The sequence below is a fragment of the Rhododendron vialii genome, chromosome 11a (genome assembly GCF_030253575.1).
Source record: "Rhododendron vialii isolate Sample 1 chromosome 11a, ASM3025357v1".
NCBI lineage: Eukaryota > Viridiplantae > Streptophyta > Magnoliopsida > Ericales > Ericaceae > Rhododendron > Rhododendron vialii.
Window position 1 is genome coordinate 28,180,978 of NC_080567.1, and position 25,849 is coordinate 28,206,826.

Genomic DNA, 25,849 nt, shown 5'->3' on the forward strand with positions numbered 1-25,849 from the left:
GTTAAAGCTTAATTAGGAAAGACTCTCTTCTTTGTGTGACATATGATGGTTTATAGATTATAAAGACAGATTATGAAACGCTTTTTGTCGGAATACGTTTGTCAATGATGCGATGATGAATAGTAAGATTTAAGGTACACAGGGTGTTACCTATTTAGAATTAGAGCCTCTTTAGTTATAAAATTGAATACTCAATTTTTTAAAATTTGTGTGTCGACGCAGTGTCCATGTTCTTATCGGTGCTACGTAGGTTCATTTTAATAATGAACCTTGAGAGTTACACTAGCGCCCACAGTATAATCTCAATCAGACTTTCGTTTCCTATTTCTTTCCGGCCCCTTTGCTTCTATTTCTCTTTTTTTTTTTCTGTAAAAGAATATACTTGCATGATAGCATTTACTATTTATGTTTAGCAATAGAGGTCTAATTGTGCTTAGCCGTGGAATTTATTGACCCAAATGCCAAATACTTCATTTAACCTAACCTCATGTATTTCGACAACAACAAAGTCAAACTGTATCTATTTCTTTGATCGGCGAACAGAATTATATTAGAAACTCGGTAAAGAGTACATTGAGAAAGAAATAGCGAGCATCATAGAACAATCATGTACAAACCAACACTCCATGGGAGAGAAGAGAAGACCAACCATGAGTGGACCAGTTAAAAAAAATCAGCTACAAATGAGGTCCCACAAATCCAGACAATCAAATCTTGTGTCTTCCAATTCCATCCAAAAATAGCTCCTAAAGTCTTCAGTCGAATAGGAATTCAGGTTGCATTTTCCTTTAATCCAAAAAGCCACCCTGATTGAGCTTGATTAAGTCCACAACTTCATCAACAATAGATTGTTTGTCCTTAAAAGACTAGATCATTTCTAACATTCCAGATAGTCCAAAGTACTACATATAAGGTGGTGTGCCAACAGATTTCCTCTAAATTATGGAATGATTTGAAGAACCAATAATCAATCAAACTAGGAAGCGTAGATGGGCATGCCCGTGAAACCTGCCACCAAGAAGGAGACCAAATATTAAGGCAAATGGACACTGAAGGAGATGCCGAGGGTTTCAATTAATAGAGTGTCCAACATTTAAAATTTCAAAGTGTGTGTGTGTGTGTGTGTCTCTCTCTCTCTCTCTCTCTCTCTCTCTCTCTCTCTCTCTCTCTATATATATATATATATATATATATATATATATATATATACACACACACACACACACACCACGGATCCAATGAGGGATCCCTTACCAGTCTACCGTGTAGACCTCCCATTTCCCGAGCAAATTTCGATGATCCGAGCCGCTCAAAGTGTGAAGAACATGATTTTAAGGGTACCCGCGAGAAATCAGCAAAAAAATGACCGGGAAGAGCTTGATTTGAGCAGTTTTTCACTGAACCGTTCAATGAAAACTGCTCCGATCAAACCCTTTCCGGTTATTTTTTTGACTAATTTCTCGCGGGTACCCTTAAAATCAAGTTCTGATCACTTTAAGCGGCTCGGATCATCGAAATTTGATCGGAAAAGCGAGATTCGCATGGTAAAACCGTGCGGGATCCCTCACTGGATAAGGAATGTATGTATGTATGTGTGTGTGTGTGTGTGTGTGTATATATATATATATATATATATATATATATATATTATACACAGTCCGGATCAAGTCCACACCTCTTCAGGTCCGCATCATCTGCACCTTCCCTTTTCCCAATTGAATTTCGATGATCCGAGCTGCTCAATGTGATCAGAACATAATTTTAGGGGTACATGCGGGGAATCGGCAAAAAAAATGATCGGTAAGGGCTTGATCCAAACAGTTTTTTATTGAACGGTTCAATAAAAAACTGTTCAAATCAAGCCATTCCCGGTGTTTTCTTTTTTTCGATTTTTCACAGGTACCCTTAAAATCACGTTCTAAACACATTGAGCGGCTCGAATCATCGAAATTCAATCAAAAAATGGGAGGTGCGGACTGGAATTAGGTCAGGGATCCCTGACCTACTCTGGACTATACACACACACACACACACACACACACACACCCCACGGATCCCATAAGGGATCCTGCACAGTCGTACCGTGCAGGGCTGCCCTTTTCCGATCGAATTGCAACGAACCGAGCCGCTCAATGTGTTTAGAACATGATTTTAAGGGTACCCGCAAGAAATCAGCAAAAAAATGATAAGGAAATGCTTGATCCAAGCTGTTTTTCACTGAACCGTTCAATAAAAAACTGTTCGGATCAAGCTCTTCCCGATCATTTTTTTCTGTTGATTTCTCACGGATACCCTTAAAATCACGTTTTGATCACTTTGAGCAGCTCTGATAGGCACAATTCGATCGGAAAAGGGGAGTCCCGCACGGTAAGGCCGTGCGGGATCCCTTATAGGATCTAGACTCTATATATATTTGTCTGGATCCAGTTAGGACTCTCTGATAGTATAAGCTTAGGTCCTGACTTTTACTCTAAGCCGTTGGATTGTATTTTCAATGGTCCAAATCAGTGGAAGGTTTAAACCATTTATGACCGATCATAAATGGTTCAAATCTTCCGCAAATCTGGACCATTAATCCAACAGTGAGATCGAGGTCCGGACCTAAGCTTATATCAAGGAGTCCTAATATGATCCAAAGTGATATATATATATATACACACACAGAGTCAGGGATCCTTGACATAGGCCGGCCGGGGCAAAAGAAACCGGATATAGAATGGATGTCTAAATAATTGTGCTTAGCCGCGGAAGTTTTTTCAAGGTTGCGATTAACGAATGATTCTCTTGTTTTAGATTCCAGGATCCACCATTGCCGGAAAGGGAGGCACCGAGGGTGGCAGAAGTTGTTACGTACATGAATTATCTTCCATTCGTTTCTTTTTAACATGTTACGTTTGAATGACAATTTCGAATCGCGTGACAACGTAAACTAATGATTAGGAGAACCAACCTACAATGGAATATGTCTTCGGACTCAAGTTAATGCTTTTGTTGATGCACTACTTCTGTAGCAAATCATAGTACAAATTTTTTGAATAAAAACGAAAAATAAGCCGCTTATTGGCATATTTTTGTCGGCTTATTTTCATCTTTATTCAAAAAATTAATTGGGTCTCGATCGTAATTTTTTATTTCTAGATCCTCTTATCATAACAAAGCAATAATAAACAAAAATTGAAAAAAAAAACTAACAAATGTGAAAAAAATTTGAATAAGAATAATTATTTAGCCAAAACAATGCCCCTTAATTAGGCCATGTGTGCAGAAGTGCTGGTTGTCATTGATGTAGGCCATGTGTGCAGAAGTGCTGGTTGTCATTGATGTTTTAGTTGGTGGTAGGAATTTGCTATATTTCTATCTTGGGTTTGCTTTGAGAGGAGAGAGAGAAAGAAATGAGAGAGATAGTGACAGTGGTTGTCAAAAGGTAAAAGGAAAAGGGTGAAATAGTAATCTCAAAGAGGCCATGGACGATGAACAGTAAACTACAACTCCATTATACTTGTAGTATAGATCACTACTACTATTGAAACATATTTAGATGCTACTGTTATTTAAAACTCTCGTCTTATTTCTCGGTAAACATAAGAAGCGAAACCAAATACATAGGTAAATGGACTGAAATACAAACCAACACCATACCCACCCCAGATCACAAAGCAAGCACCCTCTAGTGCTTTCCTCCAAGCTTTGACTTGATTTCATCAACCTCCTTATATGATATCTGGAAAGCCTTACTCAACACACTATCCGAGACCGGGGGCATGGCGGCAAACAATGTGGCGGCAATGGCTTGGACACCAGGATTCTGGCTGTTGAACGCAGCAATAGCGGCAGCCGGTCCTTTTCCGTTATTAATTTGGAAGTGAACCAAACCCTTAGGGAAAGTAAATACGTCACCCTGTTTGACGGTTGTGGAAACAAGCACATTGGCTGTGGTAATGAACCCAACTTCCAATTCTCCGTAGAGCACGAAAATGATCTCGGTGGCGCGTGGGTGGGTGTGGGGCGGGTTAAGGCCGCCGGGGGCAAAGTCGATGCGGGCCATGGAGACACCTAGGGTGTTGAGGCCTGGAATTTGCATCACATTGGCTGGAGTCACGGTTGAACCCAGCATATTGTTGGTGGGCATCGGCGTTGCTATACCGGCAAAGAAGAAATCTGATGCTTTAAAGCTTGCCTTGCAGGCAAAACCGTTCATCTTCACAGCTGTAGAACAGAGTAATTACATAAGAGTGAAGTAGATTAAGGTGGTTTGGACGAAAGCTTATATTTACGGACAAAGATTGACAAAAAAAAAGAAATAATTTCACCCTTATTGCCGCATTTGACGAAAGTCATTTATGCTAAAATGTAAAATATGTACAGTATAACAACTACTATTTTTTCCTGAATGAATGTTTGACTCTTCGTTCGCTCCCCGAATCGAAATTGTGTCTCCGTCCAGCCACGATGGGTGTGATAGTCATTAGTTACACTCACATAAATGCCTAGAGAACTAAGCAAACTAGTAATTGAGTAAAAAAATACCCCATGTTAATTTGTTTTTGCCTGTCACGAACGGACTAAAAAATCCGGGTCGAACTCGAAACACCATTCGCAAACGCATACACGAGTTTGACAATTAGTAAACTTGTGAGTGCGGGTATGTAAATGGGTGGTGTTGTAGCATTTACTCGTTGAACAATTAGTGTGAGCAGAAAAAAAGGGAGACGGGTTTTTGAAAAATATTCAATACCGTTATTGAGATCGGCAACACAGACATCTTGAAGCATATCCGGGTCTGCAGAAACAGAGCTGGAAATGGTGGCTATGAACACCATGATGGCCACCACAGAGACAGAGAGTTTTCCAGCAGCTGCCATGGCTGGAAGAAGTTTGAAAGTTGTTGTGTTTCCGAAGGGTGAAGCAAATCAGAGAGCTTGAAAAGAGGAGCAATATCAAGAGAGAGAAATTGGGATTTGGATACTGGGAACAACAAAGGTGGGTGCCTTACTTATAGGCCGAGGTTTTTAGAGAGAGAGAGGCCCCATAGAAGTCAAGGCAATATCCATGAAACAGGTCCCATAAGCCCTCTTTGGACCATATATTTACCGCCCGTCGATAATCGGCCGAAAGGTGGCGATTATGGGAATGCAGCCTATTTTATTATTATTTTTGGTATTTGTATTTTAATTACATGTGCAGGACACTTGGCATATCTCTATTTACTTGGAAGTTGAAAATACACATGGCATTGTCCTACACACTTGGCGGTTGAAAAGAACACTTGACATACTCCTACACACTTTGATGTTAGTGGGAAGTTATTTGGACAAGTGGAAGCAAAGGAGAATGAAGAGTATTGAAGAAGTTTGGAAGTTATTTTCTGTACATCTTTGTTTTTCTATAAATAGCCTTTTTAGGCCTCATTGTAAAGACACACAAATAACGCCAATCAGGCCTTTATCTTTTCTTTTCTAGGAGTAGAGTGAACTTGTAATTGTTCACTCAATCATCTTGATTGATTGTTCATCTACTTTGAGGGTTAATAAAGTCCATTTTGTTAATCTTCTTTCATACTTCATTGTTTGTTTCCAAAGAAGTCTTGAAATACGGCAAGGAACTAAATTCCACTTTTCACACCCACATTCCAGCAAGCTTACGATACGATTTCCCGTCGATTCTCCATCGATTGGAAAGAAAACAAGAATTTTGGCAACAATTTTGGCGCTAGAAGGTGGGCTCGTTACTAATTTAGAAGTGAGCAATGGCACCAAATGGCTCAGATATTGAATCGTCTGACTTGATCCAACGATTTGCGAGGGTTTTAAATGATCCAAAGAGTGAAATAGCCAAAACATTGATGGCTATGTGTAAAGCTGCAATGGCTCGAAATCAGCCAATTGTGGAAGTACTAGTTAACGTAAATGTTAACCCTGGGCAAAACAGTGGATATGCAAATTGTGCTATTGAAGCACCTTCTTCACAGGTGTATAATAATCCTACTTTTGAACCTAGGCCTAGCCCAACAAGGCCAACGGATTTTTATCAACCAGTTTCAAATACTAGTGGAATTAATGGAAGTCAATATGGTAATGACCAAAATGAAACCATTCCCATTGGTTTCAAAGTACCGCCTGGATTTGGTACTAATCAAAGTCAATATGTGCCTCCTATGGCATACTACACGTCAACCACAAAGACCCCAGAATTATTTGTTCAATGGTTGATCAACGGCATTCGTAAAAGGTACGAATTTTTCAAAAGCCATCTGTATTGGTATTTGTATTGGTTTTGGTTGAAATATGCCCAATTGTGGTTAAGAGGTGTAGATAATGTTCATTGCTTTTCTACAATTTTGGACAAATACAAGTGCAGTTTTATCCGCACCATCGCTAAATCAGAAGTAATGACAAAAATTAAATGTACAAATGAAAGCCTTTCATGTCAGGCTTAAACTTTTTGCGCAAATGGATTAATGGCCAAACGAATGAATTCGAGCCTTGCACGGAGGCTTGAATAATGTGTCCGTTCGAAAATAGGCCATTCTATGGCCAATTGTTGGAACAGTCGATCTTTGGGGTAAATCAGTGGCCTTTGATTTGGTCAAAAATCAACTTGGAAATAAAAGCCATGCAAGGGTTGAAGAATTTATTCATGCAAAAAATCATAGCCTTACACGTAAGGCTTGATACTAAACAAGATGTATTTACCATTACATGCGTCTGCCTTCAATCTACTGATGTGCTCATGGCATGTCAAGGCATTTGACCTTTTTGGCTTCCATTACACGTATGGTTCTAAGCAGTTTATTGCTCAAAGGAAATTAGCCAACCGTTGGCCAATTCTTGGAAATCGGTGATGCCATTATTGGGGTTAGTCATAAATGAGAACATGTTTGGCCAAACCTTGCAATGAAAACAACCATCTTTTTGGTAACAAATTTACAAGGGGGGCAAATTCGGCTATCATGAAAATAATTCGACAGAAAAATGAGGCCACTACTATCGATTGTAATTAGGGCCTGTCGACTGCAATCAAGGCTTGTCGATACCATCTTTGGCCTTCTACTAAGGTTGTGGCCGAATTATGAAACGATAAATAGCCTTCTTCTTTTTTGATATCGAGTTTGCATGGGGGCAAACTCATCTTTAAAAGCCAAATTATGTAAAGAAAATGGCTTTGGAATGTTAAAGCATTAAGCCTTAAATGGAAGGTTTGAACAATTAATTTTTCAAAGAAGGACGACTATTTGTTGGCCAATCTTTGGAACAATTCTTAAAAAATCTCCGTCGATTAATGAGAAGGCCAAACAAAATAAATGGATCCAGTACCCATTCCCTTCGGTTGGCCAAATTAAGCCATTTGTTGAAGATTATGGCCACCAAGAGGACCAACGTACTGATACGTGTTGGTTTTGGAAGGAAATTGGCCTTACAACCACCAATGACAGCAAAGTGGCCAATATGTTGATGCCTATTGCTCTGGATTTTCCAGTTATCTAAGGCTGACAAACGTTATCCAATTTGTTTGGATATCGACAGAAAATAAATCAATTTGTTTGGCCATGGATGCCAGGTTATGATCCCAGTCGATTGAAAAATTCCTGCGTCGATAATGGACAAGGTTTTGCCAGCAAATATTGGCCCTTGATTAGAAACTTTAATCATGTTTCTGGGCCAAAAGAACCCTTAAAAAAAATGTGTGAAAATCGTTAATTGCCCAGTTTTATTTGGTTTTGCCAAATGGATTTGGGGGGCAAATTATTTACACCGTAATAAGTTATCACCCGTCGATATAGACAGAGGGTTGATTTAAAACTAGTTAAATTATTCACTTGGGTTACGTTAGCACTTCACCCAAATGAATAAGGGGGGCATTGTATGGACCATATATTTACCGCCCGTCAATAATTGGCCGAAAGGTGGCGATTATGGGAATGCAGCCTATTTTATTATTATTTTTGGTATTTGTATTTTAATTACATGTGCAGGACACTTGGCGTATCTCTATTTACTTGGAAGTTGAAAAAACACATGGCATTGTCCTACACACTTGGCGGTGGAAAAGAACACTTGGCATACTCCTACACACTTTGATGTTAGTGGGAAGTTATTTGGACAAGTGGAAGCAAAGAAGAATGAAGAGTATTGAAGAAGTTTGGAAGTTATTTCCTGCACATCTTTGTTTTTCTATAAATAGCCTTTTCTATAAACTGACAGAAGCAAAATTCTTGTTTTCTTTCCAATCGATGGAGAATCGACGGGAAATCGTATCATAAGCTTGTTGGAATGTAGGTGTGAAAAGTGAAATTTGGTTCATTGCCGTATTTCAGGACTTCTTTGGAAACATACAATGAAGTGGATGAAGTATGAAAGAAGATTAACAAAATGGACTTTATTAACCCTCAAAGTAGAAGAACAATCAATCAAAGTAAACAATTACAAGTTAACTCTACTCCTAGAAAAGAAAAGATAAAAGCCTGATTGGTGTTGTTTGTGTGTCTTTACAATGAGGCCTAAAAATGCTATTTATAGAAAAACAAAGATGTGCAGGAATTAACTTCTTCAATACTCTTCATTCTCCTTTGCTTCCAAAATTGTTGCCAAAATTGTTGTTTTCTTTCCAATCATTGGAGAATCGACGGGAAATCGTATCGTAAGCTTGCTGGAATGTGGGTGTGAAAAGTGGAATTTGGTTCCTTGCCGTATTTCAGGACTTCTTTGGAAACAAACAATGAAGTGGATGAAGTATGAAAGAAGATTAATGAAATGGACTTTATTAACCCTCAAAGTAGAAGAACAATCAATCAAGATGATTGAGTGAACAATTACAAGTTAACTCTACTCCTAAAAAAGAAAAGATAAAGGCCTGATTGGCGTTGTTTGTGTGTCCTCAAATCGTCTTGCACTTTGATTATAAATAGAGATCCCCTCACTTTTGAATTCAAATCTTCCCTCCAAAGTAGCAGTTGGAACTCCTTCAAATTCTGGCGAAGTAACTTCTTCAACTGCCGATCATGCCCACGTCTGGAAAATTGTTTCGTTAATTGTGGTTAACATCCTCTTTAATCGTGGAATCATGGGACTTCATTCCCTTTGACATCTGTCACCTGATCGACGGACCAAAGGACCATAAAAATACGCCACGTGTTGGCCAATCGATGGACAAGACTTTTCATAGTTTCATCATCGATTCAATTCCATCCTAATTAATTAAGGTGGGTCCATTCTATTCCTTTATTTGCCCATATTTACCCTTGCCACGTGTCGCCCAATCGACGAGTAAAAGGAAATCTCAGTTATGATACAAACAATGCCCCCCTTATTTATTTGAGTCAAAATTATTTAACTCGAATGAATAATTCCTTCACCTTTAAAAGGCGTGATCAACACACGGGTTCTTCCAACGTATATATACCCTTTCGTTTATAAAAATTAGGGCACCGTTGCAAACAATCAACTCCGGAATCGATGGCTCCCAAGAAAGCTCTACTAAGCAAAGCAATGGCCTCAAAGGCTTCTTCCAAGTCATCGACTCCTCAGTCAAGCAAGAAGAAAGAATCGCGTTCTCAAGAAACTGAGACCCCGATGGAGTCTTATTTTCCAAGGTACCCTCAGTGTCTAAGGGAGGCACCTCAGTTACCTCTCTATTTCATTCATGTGGTTAATTATCCCTCCAAATTCGTATTGGGTCCTATTTACTCTCTAAATTCCCCTGACGCATTACCGACCTACTATCAGGTGAATTTCAATGAGCCTTTACTCTTTTCGCTCCCAGGTCTCCATCGCACTAGCTGGAATACCAAAGGAACAATTCGATCATGGCCCACCATGTTCCCATCTTGGGCAAAGTGGGTTGATCGTATGAAGAGATATTTTACATCTCTCGTGGCATGCAATGGGTATTTATGAAGTTATAGACCTATTTACACAGGCCTTCGAATTTAACCCTAATTTGATTGTTGTTACCGCTTGTTTTTGGTCTGCTTCATCCAACGCTTTTGTTTTTCCGTGTGGCCCCATGAGTCTCACTGTTTTGGACGTTATTCATCTGACTGGCCTATCGAGTACGGGCGCAGAAGTTAATGCTGCCCTGGATCATCACCCTTGTGATCCACCGTTTAAGGATTCTGATAACTCATGGAGTTATGCAAATTTTATATCCATTTTTAGTACTTCTGATCTCAGAGAGCCATCATTTACTGAAAAAGTAGCATTTTACTTGTATTGGCTCAACAAATACGTACTATGTGTGTCTGGTTTGAAGATTACCAAGGAATATTTTCGCTTAGCCATTTGCTTGGCTCAAGATGCGAAGCTTGCTTTAGCTCCCTTCATGCTAGGGACATTATATAAAGGATTGTGGACATTCACACAGAATAAAATCACTAGCAATTGTGGTGGTCCCTTCTGGATCCTCCAAGCATAGCTGTACGCCTACTTTCCATTTCTTAAGCCCATGAGTTTTTATCCGAAGAGGAAAGATGGGGGTGAATGCTTGAGCTATGCGGAATACTTACTAGCTCATGAACCCAAACATGAAGATTCATCTTTCAAGAGGTATTTCAAGGCTTTTTATAGCCCTGTTTTTGAAGAACTACCTAATTGGCTTCCTTTTAAGGACTGCCACTATCCAGCATCAAAAAGGATAGAACCCATCCTTAAATTCTTAGTTCCAGCCCAAACGGTCAATGAATTTTGGGCTAGTATCTTGATCTCGAGGTTCCTATCGATAAGATTCTCTCCATCAACTACGCGCTTCTCAAACTGCAGTTTTGAAGTTTATATGCCAAATCAATGTGCTAGACAGTTTGCTTGGTGCAAGGGATCCCTGTCCCTCATACTCATCCAAGGATTAAGGATTTGGCTAAGACAAGGCCAAATGTAACTCAAACTTCTTTGATCACGGAATTGATTGGTCAGTTTCAAGGTATCAAGGCCAATTTCCAGCTTGTGAGTTTTGTGGCCGATCCTTCTTTCACTTCAGAATTCAAGTTGTTTTGGGATTGTATCAAACCTACCATATTCAACAAAGAAATGAGTAACTATCTTTTGAGGCTTGACCTTGAAGATTCTTTGTCAGATATCCTCTATTATGTTTATGAAATCATATCCTTTACTTAATGGTCATAAGGGTTATATTTTTACTATTGATTTCTCATAATTTCAATTTCTAAGAAGGTTCCTGTTTCTAAACCAAGAGGTCCAAAAGGTCAAGATAAAGGGAAGAAACCTGAGATTTTACCTCCCACAAAGAAAAGAACTAGGAGTTCTCAAGTCCAAGGTACATTGCGAGATGCCCCACTTATGGCAGATGCAATGAAGGGACTTAACTTACCCGATCGACAGGCAAGTCCGACAGAGATAGCTGAGGACTCAGAGATATTGGTAACATTTCAAAGGGTAATAATTTCATTTTTTTTGCTAATTTATTGGACTTAGATATCATGTCTTAGTCCTTTATTGATTCACTTCTTTTCTTTTATGTTAAAAAACAAGGAGAAAACTCCAACTGGCACCTCAATCAGATGATGAAGGTGATAAAGACAAAGGTTCGATTACAAACCTGTTAACTCCTGTCAATCCCTCTTCTGTCAATAAACCTGATCTTTCATCTAATGCCCTTTGAAATGTCCAGCACGTATTTTGGATGAAGGTGACAATATTTCTGACATGGGAAACATTTCAACTTCCCCAGGGGCTTTACCATTCGATCCTATTACTGACCTCATTTTGAGTTCACTTCCTAATTTTCCTACGATTCTGGAAGTTGAACCTCCTGTAGACAAGGAGACTTTTAATGTTGAACAGCCAGAGATCCATTCTCCTACTCAAGGAGAAATAGTGCCAGAGCCTTTTGTTGAACAGCCAGAGATCCATTCTCCTACTCAAGGAGAAATAGTGCCAGAGCCTTTTCTTTCAATGGAACCATAGATTGAAGCTACTGAGGTCCTAGAGCAGCTACAGACTGAAGTGGGAATCGACACCCCAGATTTGATCATTAAATCCACAACTCCAATGGCCTCTCCTCCAACTGTTAATAGGGCTGATGCTGATTGACAACCAATTCACCAACCTCTGACTTAGACCTCATGCTGACTAAAACCAAGAAATATTCTGAATTCTACTCAAGGTCCATTTCTGAATTTTCTGAATCTTTGACTCCTCTAAATTCCTCTGAACTTAGTGAAGAGACCAAAGGTGAAATGAAAACCTTCTTTGAGTTGCTTGAGCTTCCTTTATCGGAAATTGCTACTGATCACACTACAGCTTTTACTAGCTATGTGAATTATTTGATATCCAAGAAGGTTTTTCCATTATCTAAGCAAATCAAACTTGAGGAGTTTGGCTCAATTATAAATGAGAGTCTGACAATAGCAGCCTATTGTCAGAAAGAAATGAAGAACAAGCAAGATACTCTCAGTCAATTTGCAGCTATTTCAACAAAATTGGACACAATGGGGAGCGACATTCATCAGCTGAAGGATGAATTGCAACAAATTGAGAATGAAAAGGCTGAACTCCTTGCACGCTTAAGTCAACTCGATGAGCAACAGAAAATTTTATTAGCACGGAAAGAGTTGATCAATCATGAATTGTCCAAGATCTCCTGTGATGAGCAAGGGACTAAAGCCATCATAACAATGGCCAACACTGACTTTCTGAAATATCAAGAGAAATACCATGCTACAAATAGCAAGTGGAGCTACTTCTCCAAGTTGTTCTTGGAAGTTAAGTCCAAGAATCATTAGCTAGTCTGTATAGTACAACTGTAAATTTGGCCTATATGTTTCAGGCTTCTTTAGTTGTATCTTTTATTCTCTTGTAATGTTTAGCCTACTTTTCAAGCTTTTATGGCTTTTGTCTTCTGTGATAAGAACACTTATATTAATTTTGAGTATGTTTATCCCATTCCTGCATTTCTCAAAATTATAAGGATCTCTAATCAATTCCCGTTTGGAATCGATAGGGAAATACCAAACCTCTCTTTACACTTGAAGCAACAAATTATGACTATTCGTCAACCCTTATTGATAAGGTCACTTCATAGGAAATCATAAAATCATTAACCCACTATTCCGTTTCTTGATAGTGGATATAAATCGTGGCTAAATATTAACTCTTCATCGATGGGATAAACCAATGACATCCCATGGGAAACACCAACCATCTCCTCCATTTCCTGATAGTGGAGATGATCATGCGTAATAACTGCTCGTTCAACTGCTTAAAAAACTGAACCGTTATTAATCTTTTCTTTTATAAATTAAACCTTTATGGAATGGTTTCACAACGACTCTCTTTTACTCTAACTTGACTTCTCATTTTTCGTAATTTCTCTGTTCATAGTCAAATTGAAGCCATGGAAATTGATTTACACACCCCTTCGTCTTCTTTTGATGCCGTCGATCAACCACTCTCTCCCATTACGGCCATTTCTGGCTGGGATGATCCTTTGCCATCCAATCCTCCAGCCATTTGGAGCGTCAAATCACCCACTGAAAGAGTGATCATAAGAATGGAGGATCCTCCTTTGTATCCCAACTCAAGTATTTAACGCTCACATGTCAAAGTCAGCTATTAATTCCCCTGGGTCAGGGAGCTGGGATGATCCTTTGCCATCCAATCCTCCAGCCATTTGGAGCATCAAATCACCCACTGAAAGGGTGATCATAAGAATGGAGGATCCTCCTCTGTATCCCAACTCAAGTATTTAACGCTCACATGTCAAAGTCAGCTATTAATTCCCCTGGGTTAGAGAGGAACCAATGGCAATGTGCTTGACCGATTCCTAGTCCTAAAATAATGGGTTGCCCCAAGCGTAGGGCTGAGACCGATGGAGCACAATATCCGGTAAGTCCGGAGTCGAATCCACAGAGACGGTGATGTGTGCTGACTAAAAATTCGGGTTGTTATAATTTAAATGGGCTCTTAGGTAGCCACCCCTTGACGATTGATTGAGATTAACTAAAATCTAAAAATTGATTGTACTTTTCAGAAAATTAAAAGGAAGGTACGGTCGTAGGACTCATAGCACTTGTAACTAGTCCGGATTAACCTGCTCTGTTTGGAGTTCTTAAAAACATTTAATTTTAGATTGAAATAGATACCCCGCAAGATGCAAGACCCTATGGTCGCCGTATACCCATGCGCAGCGAAGAATGAGTTTTGGACCCCCATTCTCCCGTTCATATGGGCTCCGACGATGCCCGGGTTCGTCCGCGGGAAGTATTTTCCAATCGAAAATCATTTAATTTAACAGTTTGATAAAAGGAGCAGTACCCGAATTAGCCACGGTGTGCTAATCATCCCACGACCCTACCTAAACGACTACTCACTAATCATTATGCAAGAAATAGAAGAAACCCTAATTTGAAACATGCTTCCGAATACGAAATAGGCAATAGAAATAAATTAATAAACAAATATCAACGAACAACTTAAATAAAGAACATAAATCAATACGAATTACCGGAGTACGAAGATCTGAACAAAACTTTAGAAACTTAAAGGGAAAAGAAAATCTGAAACAAAACAACCTAAAAGAAAGCTGTAAAGAAAACGAATGTTCGAACCCAAAAGAAACGTAACACGGCAGTCCTGTTCTTTCGTTCTTCTTCCTGTCCGTGCTTTTCTTTTCTTTTTTTCCCACGGCTGCTGTAGCCTTTTTCCCTTTTTTTTTTCGGGCTGCCAGAAGCTGCTTCTTTTACAGTAGGTTAATTGTTTATATAGGGATTGAGAAATTAAAGCACACAAAGGCCCTTTGAACTTTATAAAATAACATATGAACCCCAAACTTTCTTTTATTGCTATTTTTGTCCAAATTTCTTGAAAACAAGTTTGAGCAACCTCCGCTTTGACACCCCGGCAACGTACGAACCGGCCTCGAGGCCACTCATTCCAACCTTGGTGCTAAATCCGCCTTATTACCTGTGAAAATAATAAAAACACAAAACAAAGACAAAGCACAGCATCAAATGGAAAATGAAATAAAATGCGCCTCTAATGCGCTAATTTGCCCTACTTAGGCGCTCATACCTACAATATTGCGCGCCTATCACACCCCCCAACTTGAGCGTTGCTAGTCCCTAGTAACGAACGAAAAGAAAAATAACGAAACAAAGACTAACAAGACACAAACAAGGATACAGAGGTTATGCAAGCTGTATAATAACTAGGCGGGCAAGAGATTTTTCGCCTCCTCACTCACCTGCAACTCAAAAACATGCATGTCTTGGCAAAAAAAAATGAACAAAATTAGTGCCGAAACACATGCAGAGATAAATGCCCCCACGAAGGCAACGATACTACACTCGCTCACCGGAACACTCAAACATCCCATGCAAAAAGCGTTTGGCGAACTACGTGGGACCGAAACAAAGGCCTCCACGCGCCAATCAAAGACAACGCTCACAAAGAATAAAAGCACGATATAACAATCACGATTCCACAAAATGAGCAACATTAATATAAAACATGCATGAACGAGAGTTTAACAACGTGCACAAGATCCACTAAGGACTTAATTAGGCTTATAATGACCGCGGTTTCAATTGAAAGGGAAACTACAAAATTAGGCGGCGGCCTATAATAGCGCAAGGTCATCTACCCAGACTGGCCGCCGCCTTACCCTTAGCTACCAACCATGCACCACTGGTGCCAATCAAACCATGTCTAACATGAAATAAAAAACAACATCCACCATAATTCTTACAGACCCACAAAAAATAACAAAAAAAATAACAAAAAAAAAAAAAAATTCACCAACATTAAAGACTTGAAATGACACATAAAGTAACGATAACACCACCACTCTAGCTCCATGCATCACAGAAGTCCGAAATCAATCTGAACCGCTCTTTGCAAAGTCGTCACTAACCTCCAACTCTAGAAACTCGGGATTCTGATAGGAGGTCGAAGACTGTCTTGTAATACGACCATGCAACCACCTGTTCTGATGTGCCAGCATGTGTTGGACCCAACCAACTTGCCTCAACTCATTATCTATTTCACATTTTTTTTCTTTTTCCTTCTTTTTTTTCTTTTCTTTTTCTTTACTTTTTTTTTTTTTTTTTTTTTTTTTTGGACTTAGCTTTATGCCTTAAAGGTTGGGTTTGGTTCCAAAACATGACACTCATCAAGACTTCTTCACATTCACTTTTGACGACAACGATGCTCCAAATCCAATGCAACAAGACACCCATGATGCACAAAGCTAGACCCCCAACTACAATCCAACCCACACACCGGTTTCCTAGGCTAGACTCAGGAACTGACTCAAACTGGTTTAAGATTGGTCAATGGGACTCATTTATGGTCTAATCATGCAAAAATGCCTTGTCTCATCCCCTATGCACGTTACCAACTCTCACAAATGCATGCAAAACATCTTACTACTCAATTATGAAACAAAAGCCTACTATTTTTCACAAATGCGAGAAAAAGAAATCAAAGAATATGGGAATGTTTATCAGAATGTATTATTAACTACGTGGGGACACATACTCAACATTATTTATGGCACAAACATGTTCACAAAAGGCACCAAATATATGCATGAATTTAAATTAAACAGGCATAATAATTCGGCTAATTCTAACATGCTTGCCTAACAATACAATCAAGCATAACAACCGTATCCTCGAAAATAAAAAAAATAAAAATTACCACCCTAGCAACGCACAAAAACATGTACAAAGTACACTCTCCCCCCAACTAGAAACATGCTATGTCCCCAGAGCATGGAGACACATCAAAAGAAAGCACAAGGGAGAAGAAATCGACCTACGGGTGGCAGCCAACCACCATGACCTCGGCCGATGTTCGAGGAATTTCCTGTCACCCGACCTCAGGGCCAATCACCATAACCTGCAAAAGACATTAGTACCGCCCGGTTCGTGGTATCCGGGCTCCCAAGACAAAAAGAAAAAGAAAATACTCCACCAAATCGTCACGCGATCAACGTGTCATACTTTTCTCCCCATCCCTTGCCGGCGGGCAAGAAACGGGTGGCTATACAAGACCATGATACTATTTTTATTTTTTTTGTTTTTTTCCAATTTTTTACTTTTTTTTTTTGTCTTCTTTTTTGTCTTCTTTTTTTTATATAAATGAGATAAACAAAAACAACTAAACAAGCGACAAGAACTAAAGAACTAAGAAATAAAAGACAAATATACATAGATTGTGCCAAAAACACCAGAACTTACTAAAATCCAATGTTACCAACACAAAATTGCCCTTACTAACCGGAGCTGGGCACACGATCCTTATTTTGATAGCGGCGTGCGAAGCTATAAAACCCAAGTCAATGATGGGTACCCCTATTACTAGGGGCCGGGTCCACTTCAAAATGAAGAGAGTGGTACGCAAAAGCTACCCGTCAGAACGTAGCCACAACGGCTACACAACAGGGTCATCCGAATAAACAGGATCGACCAACACTGCAACCGGTTCACCTACTTCACCCAGGATCGACCAACACCTTCATCAAACTCCCTAATTCTGGAGAATCTAAGAATGACGCCTTCTTGGCTATCTCCAGAAGATCCTTATACAAAATATTATCGACATGCTCCTGCACCAGCGTGTCGATCAAACTCACTTCATCATCCTTGACTCGGCTATCCGCATTGAACACTTTCACCTCCATTTTCAAGTCCCCAAACGACAGTTGGACTTGTCCAGTTTTGCAATTCATGACAGCACTGGAGGTGGCTAGAAATGGACGGCCAAGGATGATAGGAGTCTTTTCAAAGACCTCCGGTATCGGGCATGTATCCAAGACAATAAAGTCGACTGGAAAAAGGAACTCGCCCACCTGAATTAAAACATCTTCCACTACCCCCTTTGGAACTCTCACACTCCGGTCGGCCAATTGTAGCGTGATCGGTGTGGCTCTCAAATCGCCTAGGCCAAGCTTTAAGTACACCGAATAGGGGAGCAAGTTGACACTTGCTCCTAAATCCAGTAAAGCCTTATCAAACTTTTGGCCCGCAATAGCTATAGGGATGGTCGGACAACCAGGGTCCTTACACTTGGTGGGGATCTCCGCCTGGAGAATGGAGCTCACTTGCTCCGTCAGAAGCACTTTGTCCTGACTCTTAGTTCTCCGCTTCGACGTGCACAGATCCTTCAAGACCTTAGCAAACTGAGGAATTGCGTCAATGGCTTCTATCAAAGAGATAGGAAACTGAACTTTCTTGAATAATTCAAGCATTTGAAAGTTCACATTGACCTTAGGTTTCGCCACCAAGCGATTTGGATATGGAGCAACGGGTGGCATTGGAGTCGTGGGGGCCGCAGTTGCAGGCACCACCACTTCAGGAGACTCCGCCTCTTTCTCTACCTCAGGAACACTTCCCAAGTCTGGAATGATTGCTGGAATAGCTACCGGCACCGAGGGTGGCACCGATTTCTGCTTTGGGGGCAAATCTTTGTCAATCACCTTCCCACTTCTGAGAGTGGTGATCGCTTTAGCATCTTCCAAACTGAGATTCGGATTACTTGGGCCAGAAGAATCGCCCACATAATGGGTACCAGCGGCATTGACTAAAGGTTGAGAAGGAAACTTTCCCTTCTCTTGTTGGACTTGTCCAACTGCCGCCGTCAACTGGGTCAATTGGGTCCTAATGTCACCAATTGCCTGTTTGGTTTGTTCAGTGAAGCTTAACTGAGACTGCATGAGAGCCTTCATCATCTCATCAGTCTGCTTATCCCGCGGGGGATGGTTTATGCCTGGGGGTGGTCCAAAAGATGAAGGACCGAACCCCTGCTGCTGCTGAGGTGGGTAACGAAATTGGGTCATTTGGCCTTGAGGAGGCCGGAACTGCTGAACTTGCGGCTGAGGTGGTGCTTGGGGTTGCACCGGGGCTTTTTGATCCCTCCAACTCAAAAGTGGGTTTTGGGCCCACCCTGGATTGTAGGTATTTGAATAAGGATCCCAACGCTGGTTAAGTGCGTTCACCTCAGCCTGGTTACTATGGTATGCGTCTTTGACAACGGAAAATGCGGGGCAAGCAGTGACAAGATGCCCCGGACACTCACATAACGCACACACCTCTTCGACTCTCACCTCATTCGCCTGATGGACTTGTTTAAGCTTCAAGTCCTCTAATTGTTTAGCCATCTTGTCCAGCTGAGACTGGACATTGTGCTCTCGCACACTAGAAGGAAAAATGCCAGACCCACTGGGTCCCTGTGCAGCCATGGCCCTATCACCGAGGTCGGAAGGTTCCCAACTTCGGTGTTTCTCGGCCAACTCATCGAGAAAGTCCCACGCATCTTCCGGGGACTTATCTAGAAAATCCTCCTCTTTACAGAGGTACTCCATTTGTTGGACCGTAACAACATTCAAGCCCAAATAGAAAAATGACACCAACTGGTGTTTCACGAAACCATGATGCGGTAAGGACAACAGCAAGTCCTTGAACCGCTCCCAGCACTTTAAAAATGACTCGCCCTCTTTCTGCTTATACGATTGGACTTGGCGAGTCAGGTACTTCGATTTACTTTCCGAGAAATATTTCTTGTAAAATAAATCTCGGACAGCAGCCCACGTCCTGAGAGACTGTGGCTTCTGCATCCGCAGCCACTTATCCGCATTGTCCCTGAGCGAGGCTGGGAAAAGCTTAAGGCAAGCATTCTCCCACTGAGTAGTGGTGGCCAGGGTGTGCACCAAGCCCTCGAAATGACGGACGTGCTCATACGGATCCTCATTCTCCTTCCCACAAAACAGGGGAATGGCATTATGCGTACCAGGTTTAATGGTGAAAGCATTACGTGCTTCCACCGTCTCGGTTGGTAGAACAATTGGACTGAGAGGAGTGGTCCTCTCTGGATGCATGTGTGCACGCATCGACATCGGTGGTTCTGCTATTGGTGGCTCAATTATTAAATCAACAAAAAGGGCACCGATGTCAAAAGAATCACCACTAAAAGACTCTCCCTCCACGATTACTCTCTGCTCTCTCTCAATGGCTACGAGACGCCTGGTATTGTCTCGGTAGTAGTTAGGCTTTAGAGGTGATTGCTTTCCTACAATGGAGGATTGCGCACCTCTCCCTATGATGGCTCAAACAAAACTAAAAAGAAAAAAAATAAATAAAATAAATAAAATAAATAAATAAATAAAACTAACTATCCGAATTCTTTAACACACGTTACCGTCCCCGGCAACGGCGCCAAAAATGCTTGACCGATTCCTAGTCCTAAAATAATGGGTTGCCCCAAGCGTAGGGCTGAGACCGATGGAGCACAATATCCGGTAAGTCCGGAGTCGAATCCACAGAGACGGTGATGTGTGCTGACTAAAAATTCGGGTTGTTATAATTTAAATGGGCTCTTAGGTAGCCACCCCTTGACGATTGATTGAGATTAACTAAAATCTAAAAATTGATTGTACTTTTCAGAAAATTAAAAGGAAGGTACGGTCGTAGGACTCATAGCACTTGTAACTAGTCCGGATTAACCTGCTCTGTTTGGAGTTCTTAAAAACATTTAATTTTAGATTGAAATAGATACCCCGCAAGATGCAAGACCCTATGGTCGCCGTATACCCATGCGCAGCGAAGAATGAGTTTTGGACCCCCATTCTCCCGTTCATATGGGCTCCGACGATGCCCGGGTTCGTCCGCGGGAAGTATTTTCCAATCGAAAATCATTTAATTTAACAGTTTGATAAAAGGAGCAGTACCCGAATTAGCCACGGTGTGCTAATCATCCCACGACCCTACCTAAACGACTACTCACTAATCATTATGCAAGAAATAGAAGAAACCCTAATTTGAAACATGCTTCCGAATACGAAATAGGCAATAGAAATAAATTAATAAACAAATATCAACGAACAACTTAAATAAAGAACATAAATCAATACGAATTACCGGAGTACGAAGATCTGAACAAAACTTTAGAAACTTAAAGGGAAAAGAAAATCTGAAACAAAACAACCTAAAAGAAAGCTGTAAAGAAAACGAATGTTCGAACCCAAAAGAAACGTAACACGGCAGTCCTGTTCTTTCGTTCTTCTTCCTGTCCGTGCTTTTCTTTTCTTTTTTTCCCACGGCTGCTGTAGCCTTTTTCCCTTTTTTTTTTCGGGCTGCCAGAAGCTGCTTCTTTTACAGTAGGTTAATTGTTTATATAGGGATTGAGAAATTAAAGCACACAAAGGCCCTTTGAACTTTATAAAATAACATATGAACCCCAAACTTTCTTTTATTGCTATTTTTGTCCAAATTTCTTGAAAACAAGTTTGAGCAACCTCCGCTTTGACACCCCGGCAACGTACGAACCGGCCTCGAGGCCACTCATTCCAACCTTGGTGCTAAATCCGCCTTATTACCTGTGAAAATAATAAAAACACAAAACAAAGACAAAGCACAGCATCAAATGGAAAATGAAATAAAATGCGCCTCTAATGCGCTAATTTGCCCTACTTAGGCGCTCATACCTACAATATTGCGCGCCTATCACAATGCTATTGGATTCACTACTTTTCATGCAATATAGGCCAATGCCATTTCAACTGGCAGAGGCAGGCGGCAAGCCAAGCTTGGAAAACCATGAATCCCTTTTCGAGAGGGCAAAAAATCAACAAGCTTATTAGAAAGAAATGGTGAGAAAGCCATGTTTTCCTGATGGCTTTTCTGATGATCAGCCTGACATCTCTCCTCTCCCTGAGAACCCTAATTGGTTTCAAGAATTGGAGAAATTAAGGTACAACCCTCCACTATCTCATGCCCATGCAGGGTATTCGATTTATAGAGACTCTGATGAAAATACAGCCAAAGAACTACTGGCTGCTTTTGCCTTTCTGGATATTCACATTCTAGAAGAACAAGTCCCATATTTGAACTTCTTGTGGGCATGTGAAACCCTCCAGTTTTATGAGAGCAGTCTCGTTACTACACACCTTCATGGGTTTAAATCTGCATTGCTTCTTATGAGGCTCTGGATGAAGACCAGCACTGCTGCTCACTATGATCCCTTTTGGGTTGATTATGAAGTTCACCATGAAAAAGTGGTTCAACTTCATAACAAAGTATTGGACCTAGATCACTCCAACTGGGAGCTACCACCGAACCCCTCAAAAACTCTGCTCAAGAAACATCAGAACTGGCTTCGAAAGAAAAACCACAAAAGAGCCAATCTCTTGGCTTAGGCTAAAAAGAGTGTAATGGCCATGAGGCCATTAGTAGATAAAAAGATAAAGATGGATGCAGAGGAAATGGCTAGGGACAAAGAGCATGAATTCTTAACCTATGCTTGGGAAAAATTCCATGTTTTTGTCACTTGGAGTTTCCCACATTATTTCGAAATCATTCGAATTGATGCTGATGGTAACCCTATTGCACCTGTCAATGCCTAAATTTATAGGCATTATTTAAATTCTATTTTTTATATTCTATTTCCTTTTTGAGTAGGAAATATTATGTTTTATTTCCTTTTTGTAAGTAGGAAATGTAACTTGTTTTATGTTGAATGAGAAGTAAGCCTTAGTTTGTAGGCTTTTGCAAATGATCTGTTTATGTATGAATTACCTTTAACTCTTTTATCCATCGATTAACTCGCAAGGAGATGGAAAATATGCCTTTAAATACTTTCCATTGATTGTTCTTTCATGTACAGTTCCAAGAATGGATTCTAACTAATAAGCTCTACCTCTCAGTACTTTTAATACACGAAATGGTCCCTCCCAATTTGGAGACCATTTACCAAAATATCTTTTCTTTTTCTTATTTAAAGGTAAAATTGCCTTCCAAACCAAATCACCTTCTGCAAATGATTTCTCATGAACTCTTTTATTATGAACTCTCTCTAGATTTTTCTTTTGTGCTTGTATATTATTTAAAGCATCTATTCTGGACTCTTCTAGTCCATCTAACTCTTTATACATTGCTTCTTCGAAATCAACATTATTTGGGTCCTAATGCCTAGCAACTCTATGAGATGTAACATTAATTTCAACGGGTAATACTGCAGCTTGGCCATATACTAACTCATATGGTGTAGCTCTCGTGCTTTCCCTTTTTGAAGTCCTGTAAACCCATAACACTTTTGGCAATAAATCATGTCATTCTCTGGGATTATTAATTATCATTTTAGATAGAGTATTCTTAATAATTTTATTAGTAGATTCCACTTGCCCATTTGTTTGGGCATAATAAGGAGAAGAATTCAAGATTTTTACTCCGTATGAATTAACATAAGTCATTACTTCGTGACCATTGAACACAGATGCTTGGTCTACCGTAAATGTTTCAGGAATACCAAATCGATAGAAAATATACTCCTCAATGAAATCAATTACCTGTTTTTGTGCCACACTCTTTAATGGAATAGCTTCTGTCCATTTCGTAAAATAATCAGTAGCTACCATTACATACTCATGTTGTTGAGAAGAATGAGGAATTATTTCTCCAATCATATCAATTGCCCAGCCTCTGAAAGGCCATGGTTTAACAATCGATTGTAAAGGAAAACCTGGAACCCTTTGAATGGGTCCATATTGTTGACATTTTTGACATCCCTTAGCATAAGAGATGCAATCTTTTCTTATTGTTGGCCAATAATAGCCATATCTTTTAAGTAACCATTTCATTTTCTCTCCAAATTGATGAGAACCACAAGTTTCTTCACGAACTTCTCCCATAACTATCATTGTTTGGGTTTAGCAATACAAAGCAACAATACTTCATCTGAAGATTTTCTAAACAAATCATTGCCTATTATAACATAGTTAATGGTCCTTTGCTTTATATTTCTATCTGTTTTTTCACTTGGATTCTCTAGGAATTTCCTTATTGGAACTCTCTAATCATCAACCAAATTTAGTTCCATAATATCAAAATCATTCCTATCTCTTTCGATAGAGAAAGGCAAGAATCTTTTTTGGACTCTTATTAATTTTTCATTTTGTCCTTCTGGAATCCAAATTCCAGAAGCAATTTATGTCATTTGATTAGCATCACCATTTTCTAATCTATAGACATGTTGCAACTGTACTTCATCAAAATATGATACAAGAATTTTAACTTTCTGCAGTTGTAATTCTAACAAAGGATGATTGCACTTATATTCACCTGTTATTTGTCGAATCACCAATTGTGAATCCCCCGTAACATTTAAATACCCAATATTCAATTCTTTTGCAATCTCTAAACCGATAATCAAAACTTCATACTCAGCTTGATTATTGGTCAAAATCCTACTTTCATCTAACTGAAAAGAAAATTGTAAAAGTTCCCCTTTCGGAGATGTAAAAACTATGCCTACTCCAACCCCTCTATCAATTTTAGAACCATCGAATGATAATTTCTATGGTTTTATTTCAATCATATGTATCTCAAATTCATCCTTTTCCATTAACATGTTAGGATGATTAGCTACAAAATCAGCTAAAGCTTGCCTTTTTACTGCCTTTTGAGGCACGTACTATAAATCATATTATATTAGAGATAACAACCATTTTCCTTGTTTGCCTCTTAATATGGGCCTTGTTAAGAAATATTTAATGATATCTGTCTATGCAATTACATGCACCGTCGACGGTAACATGTAATATCTTAACTTGATTGCAGAAAAATATAATGTTAAGCATAACTTCTCAATAGGCTTATATTTTATCTCACATTCATTTAATCTCCTACTAAGATAATAAATGGCCTGTTCATGACCATTTTTCATTATCTTGAGCCAAAAGACAACCAATTGATTGGTGTCCTGCTAAAATATACAATTTTAAAGATTTTCCAATTATTGGTGACATCAGAATAGGAGGCCTTAGCAATGATTGTTTTAAAAACTCAAAAGCTTTCTGATGTTCTTTTTCCCATTTAAAATCTTTCTGAGACTTTAATTTCAAAAGTGGGGAAAAAACAAGAGTTTTTCCAGATAAATTGGAGATAAATCTCCTGAGAAAATTTACCTATCCCAAAAACTATTGAAGTTTGTTTATTTATTGGAGGCTGTGCTTCTATTATAGCTTTAGCCTTATCTTTATCAACCTCAATCCCTATCTTATGAACCAGAAATCCCAAAAAAATTCTAGCAGTAACTCCAAAAGCGCATTTCATTACATTCATTTCAACTTGTATTGTCTCATCCTCATCAAGACTTGCCTTAAGTAGTCTATATGCTCATCAAATGTATGTGATTTTACTACTATATCATCAATGTAAATTTTCATAAACCTTTCAATTAGGTCATGAAAAATTACATTCATTGTTCTCTGATAAGTCGCCCCTGCATTTTTTAATCCAAATGCCATAACAACCCATTCAAACAGTCCAATATACCCTGGACATCTAAATGCAGTTTTGTGTGTATCTTCTTCAGCAATATATATCTGGTTATACCCAGAATAACCGTCCATGAAAGAAAGAAATCGATGGCCTGCCGTTACATCCACTATATGGTCTACAACAGGCATATGATACTCATCTTTTGGTGATGCTGTATTTAAATTTCTAAAATCGATGCATATTCTTACCTTACCATTTTTCTTAATTACAGGAACAATATTTGAAATCCATTCAACATATTTAACAGGTCTAATAAATTTGGCCTTAAATAATCGTTCCATTTCTTTCTTTACTTCTCTTTGAACTTCAGGTGTCATCTGTCTTGGAATTTGTTGATATGGAACAAAGTCCTCTTTAATAGGAATTTTTTGTTCAACCAATGATCTATTCAAACCAGGCATATCAGGATAGTCCCAAGCAAAGCAATCTTTAAATTCAGACAACAAGTACTTCAAACGATCCTTCATTTCATCCGGTAAAGCATCACATACATGAAGAATTCTAGGATTTTCCCCTATTCCTACATTAAAATCCTCTAAAGGATCTTTTACTTCTGCTTTATAA

General features: G+C 39.4%; 1 protein-coding gene across 1 annotated transcript; it reads right to left on the reverse strand.

Annotated features, from left to right (window-relative positions):
• Positions 1 to 3,547: 3,547 nt before the first annotated feature.
• LOC131307574 (germin-like protein 5-1) lies at positions 3,548 to 4,968 on the reverse strand. The gene is made up of 2 exons (XM_058334163.1): positions 4,736 to 4,968; positions 3,548 to 4,206 (listed from the first exon to the last, which is right to left on the reverse strand). Exons 1-2 carry the CDS (start codon positions 4,860 to 4,862, stop codon positions 3,668 to 3,670), a joined length of 666 nt encoding a protein of 221 aa, XP_058190146.1. The 5' UTR covers positions 4,863 to 4,968; the 3' UTR covers positions 3,548 to 3,667.
• Between the last annotated feature and the right edge of the window lie 20,881 nt (positions 4,969 to 25,849).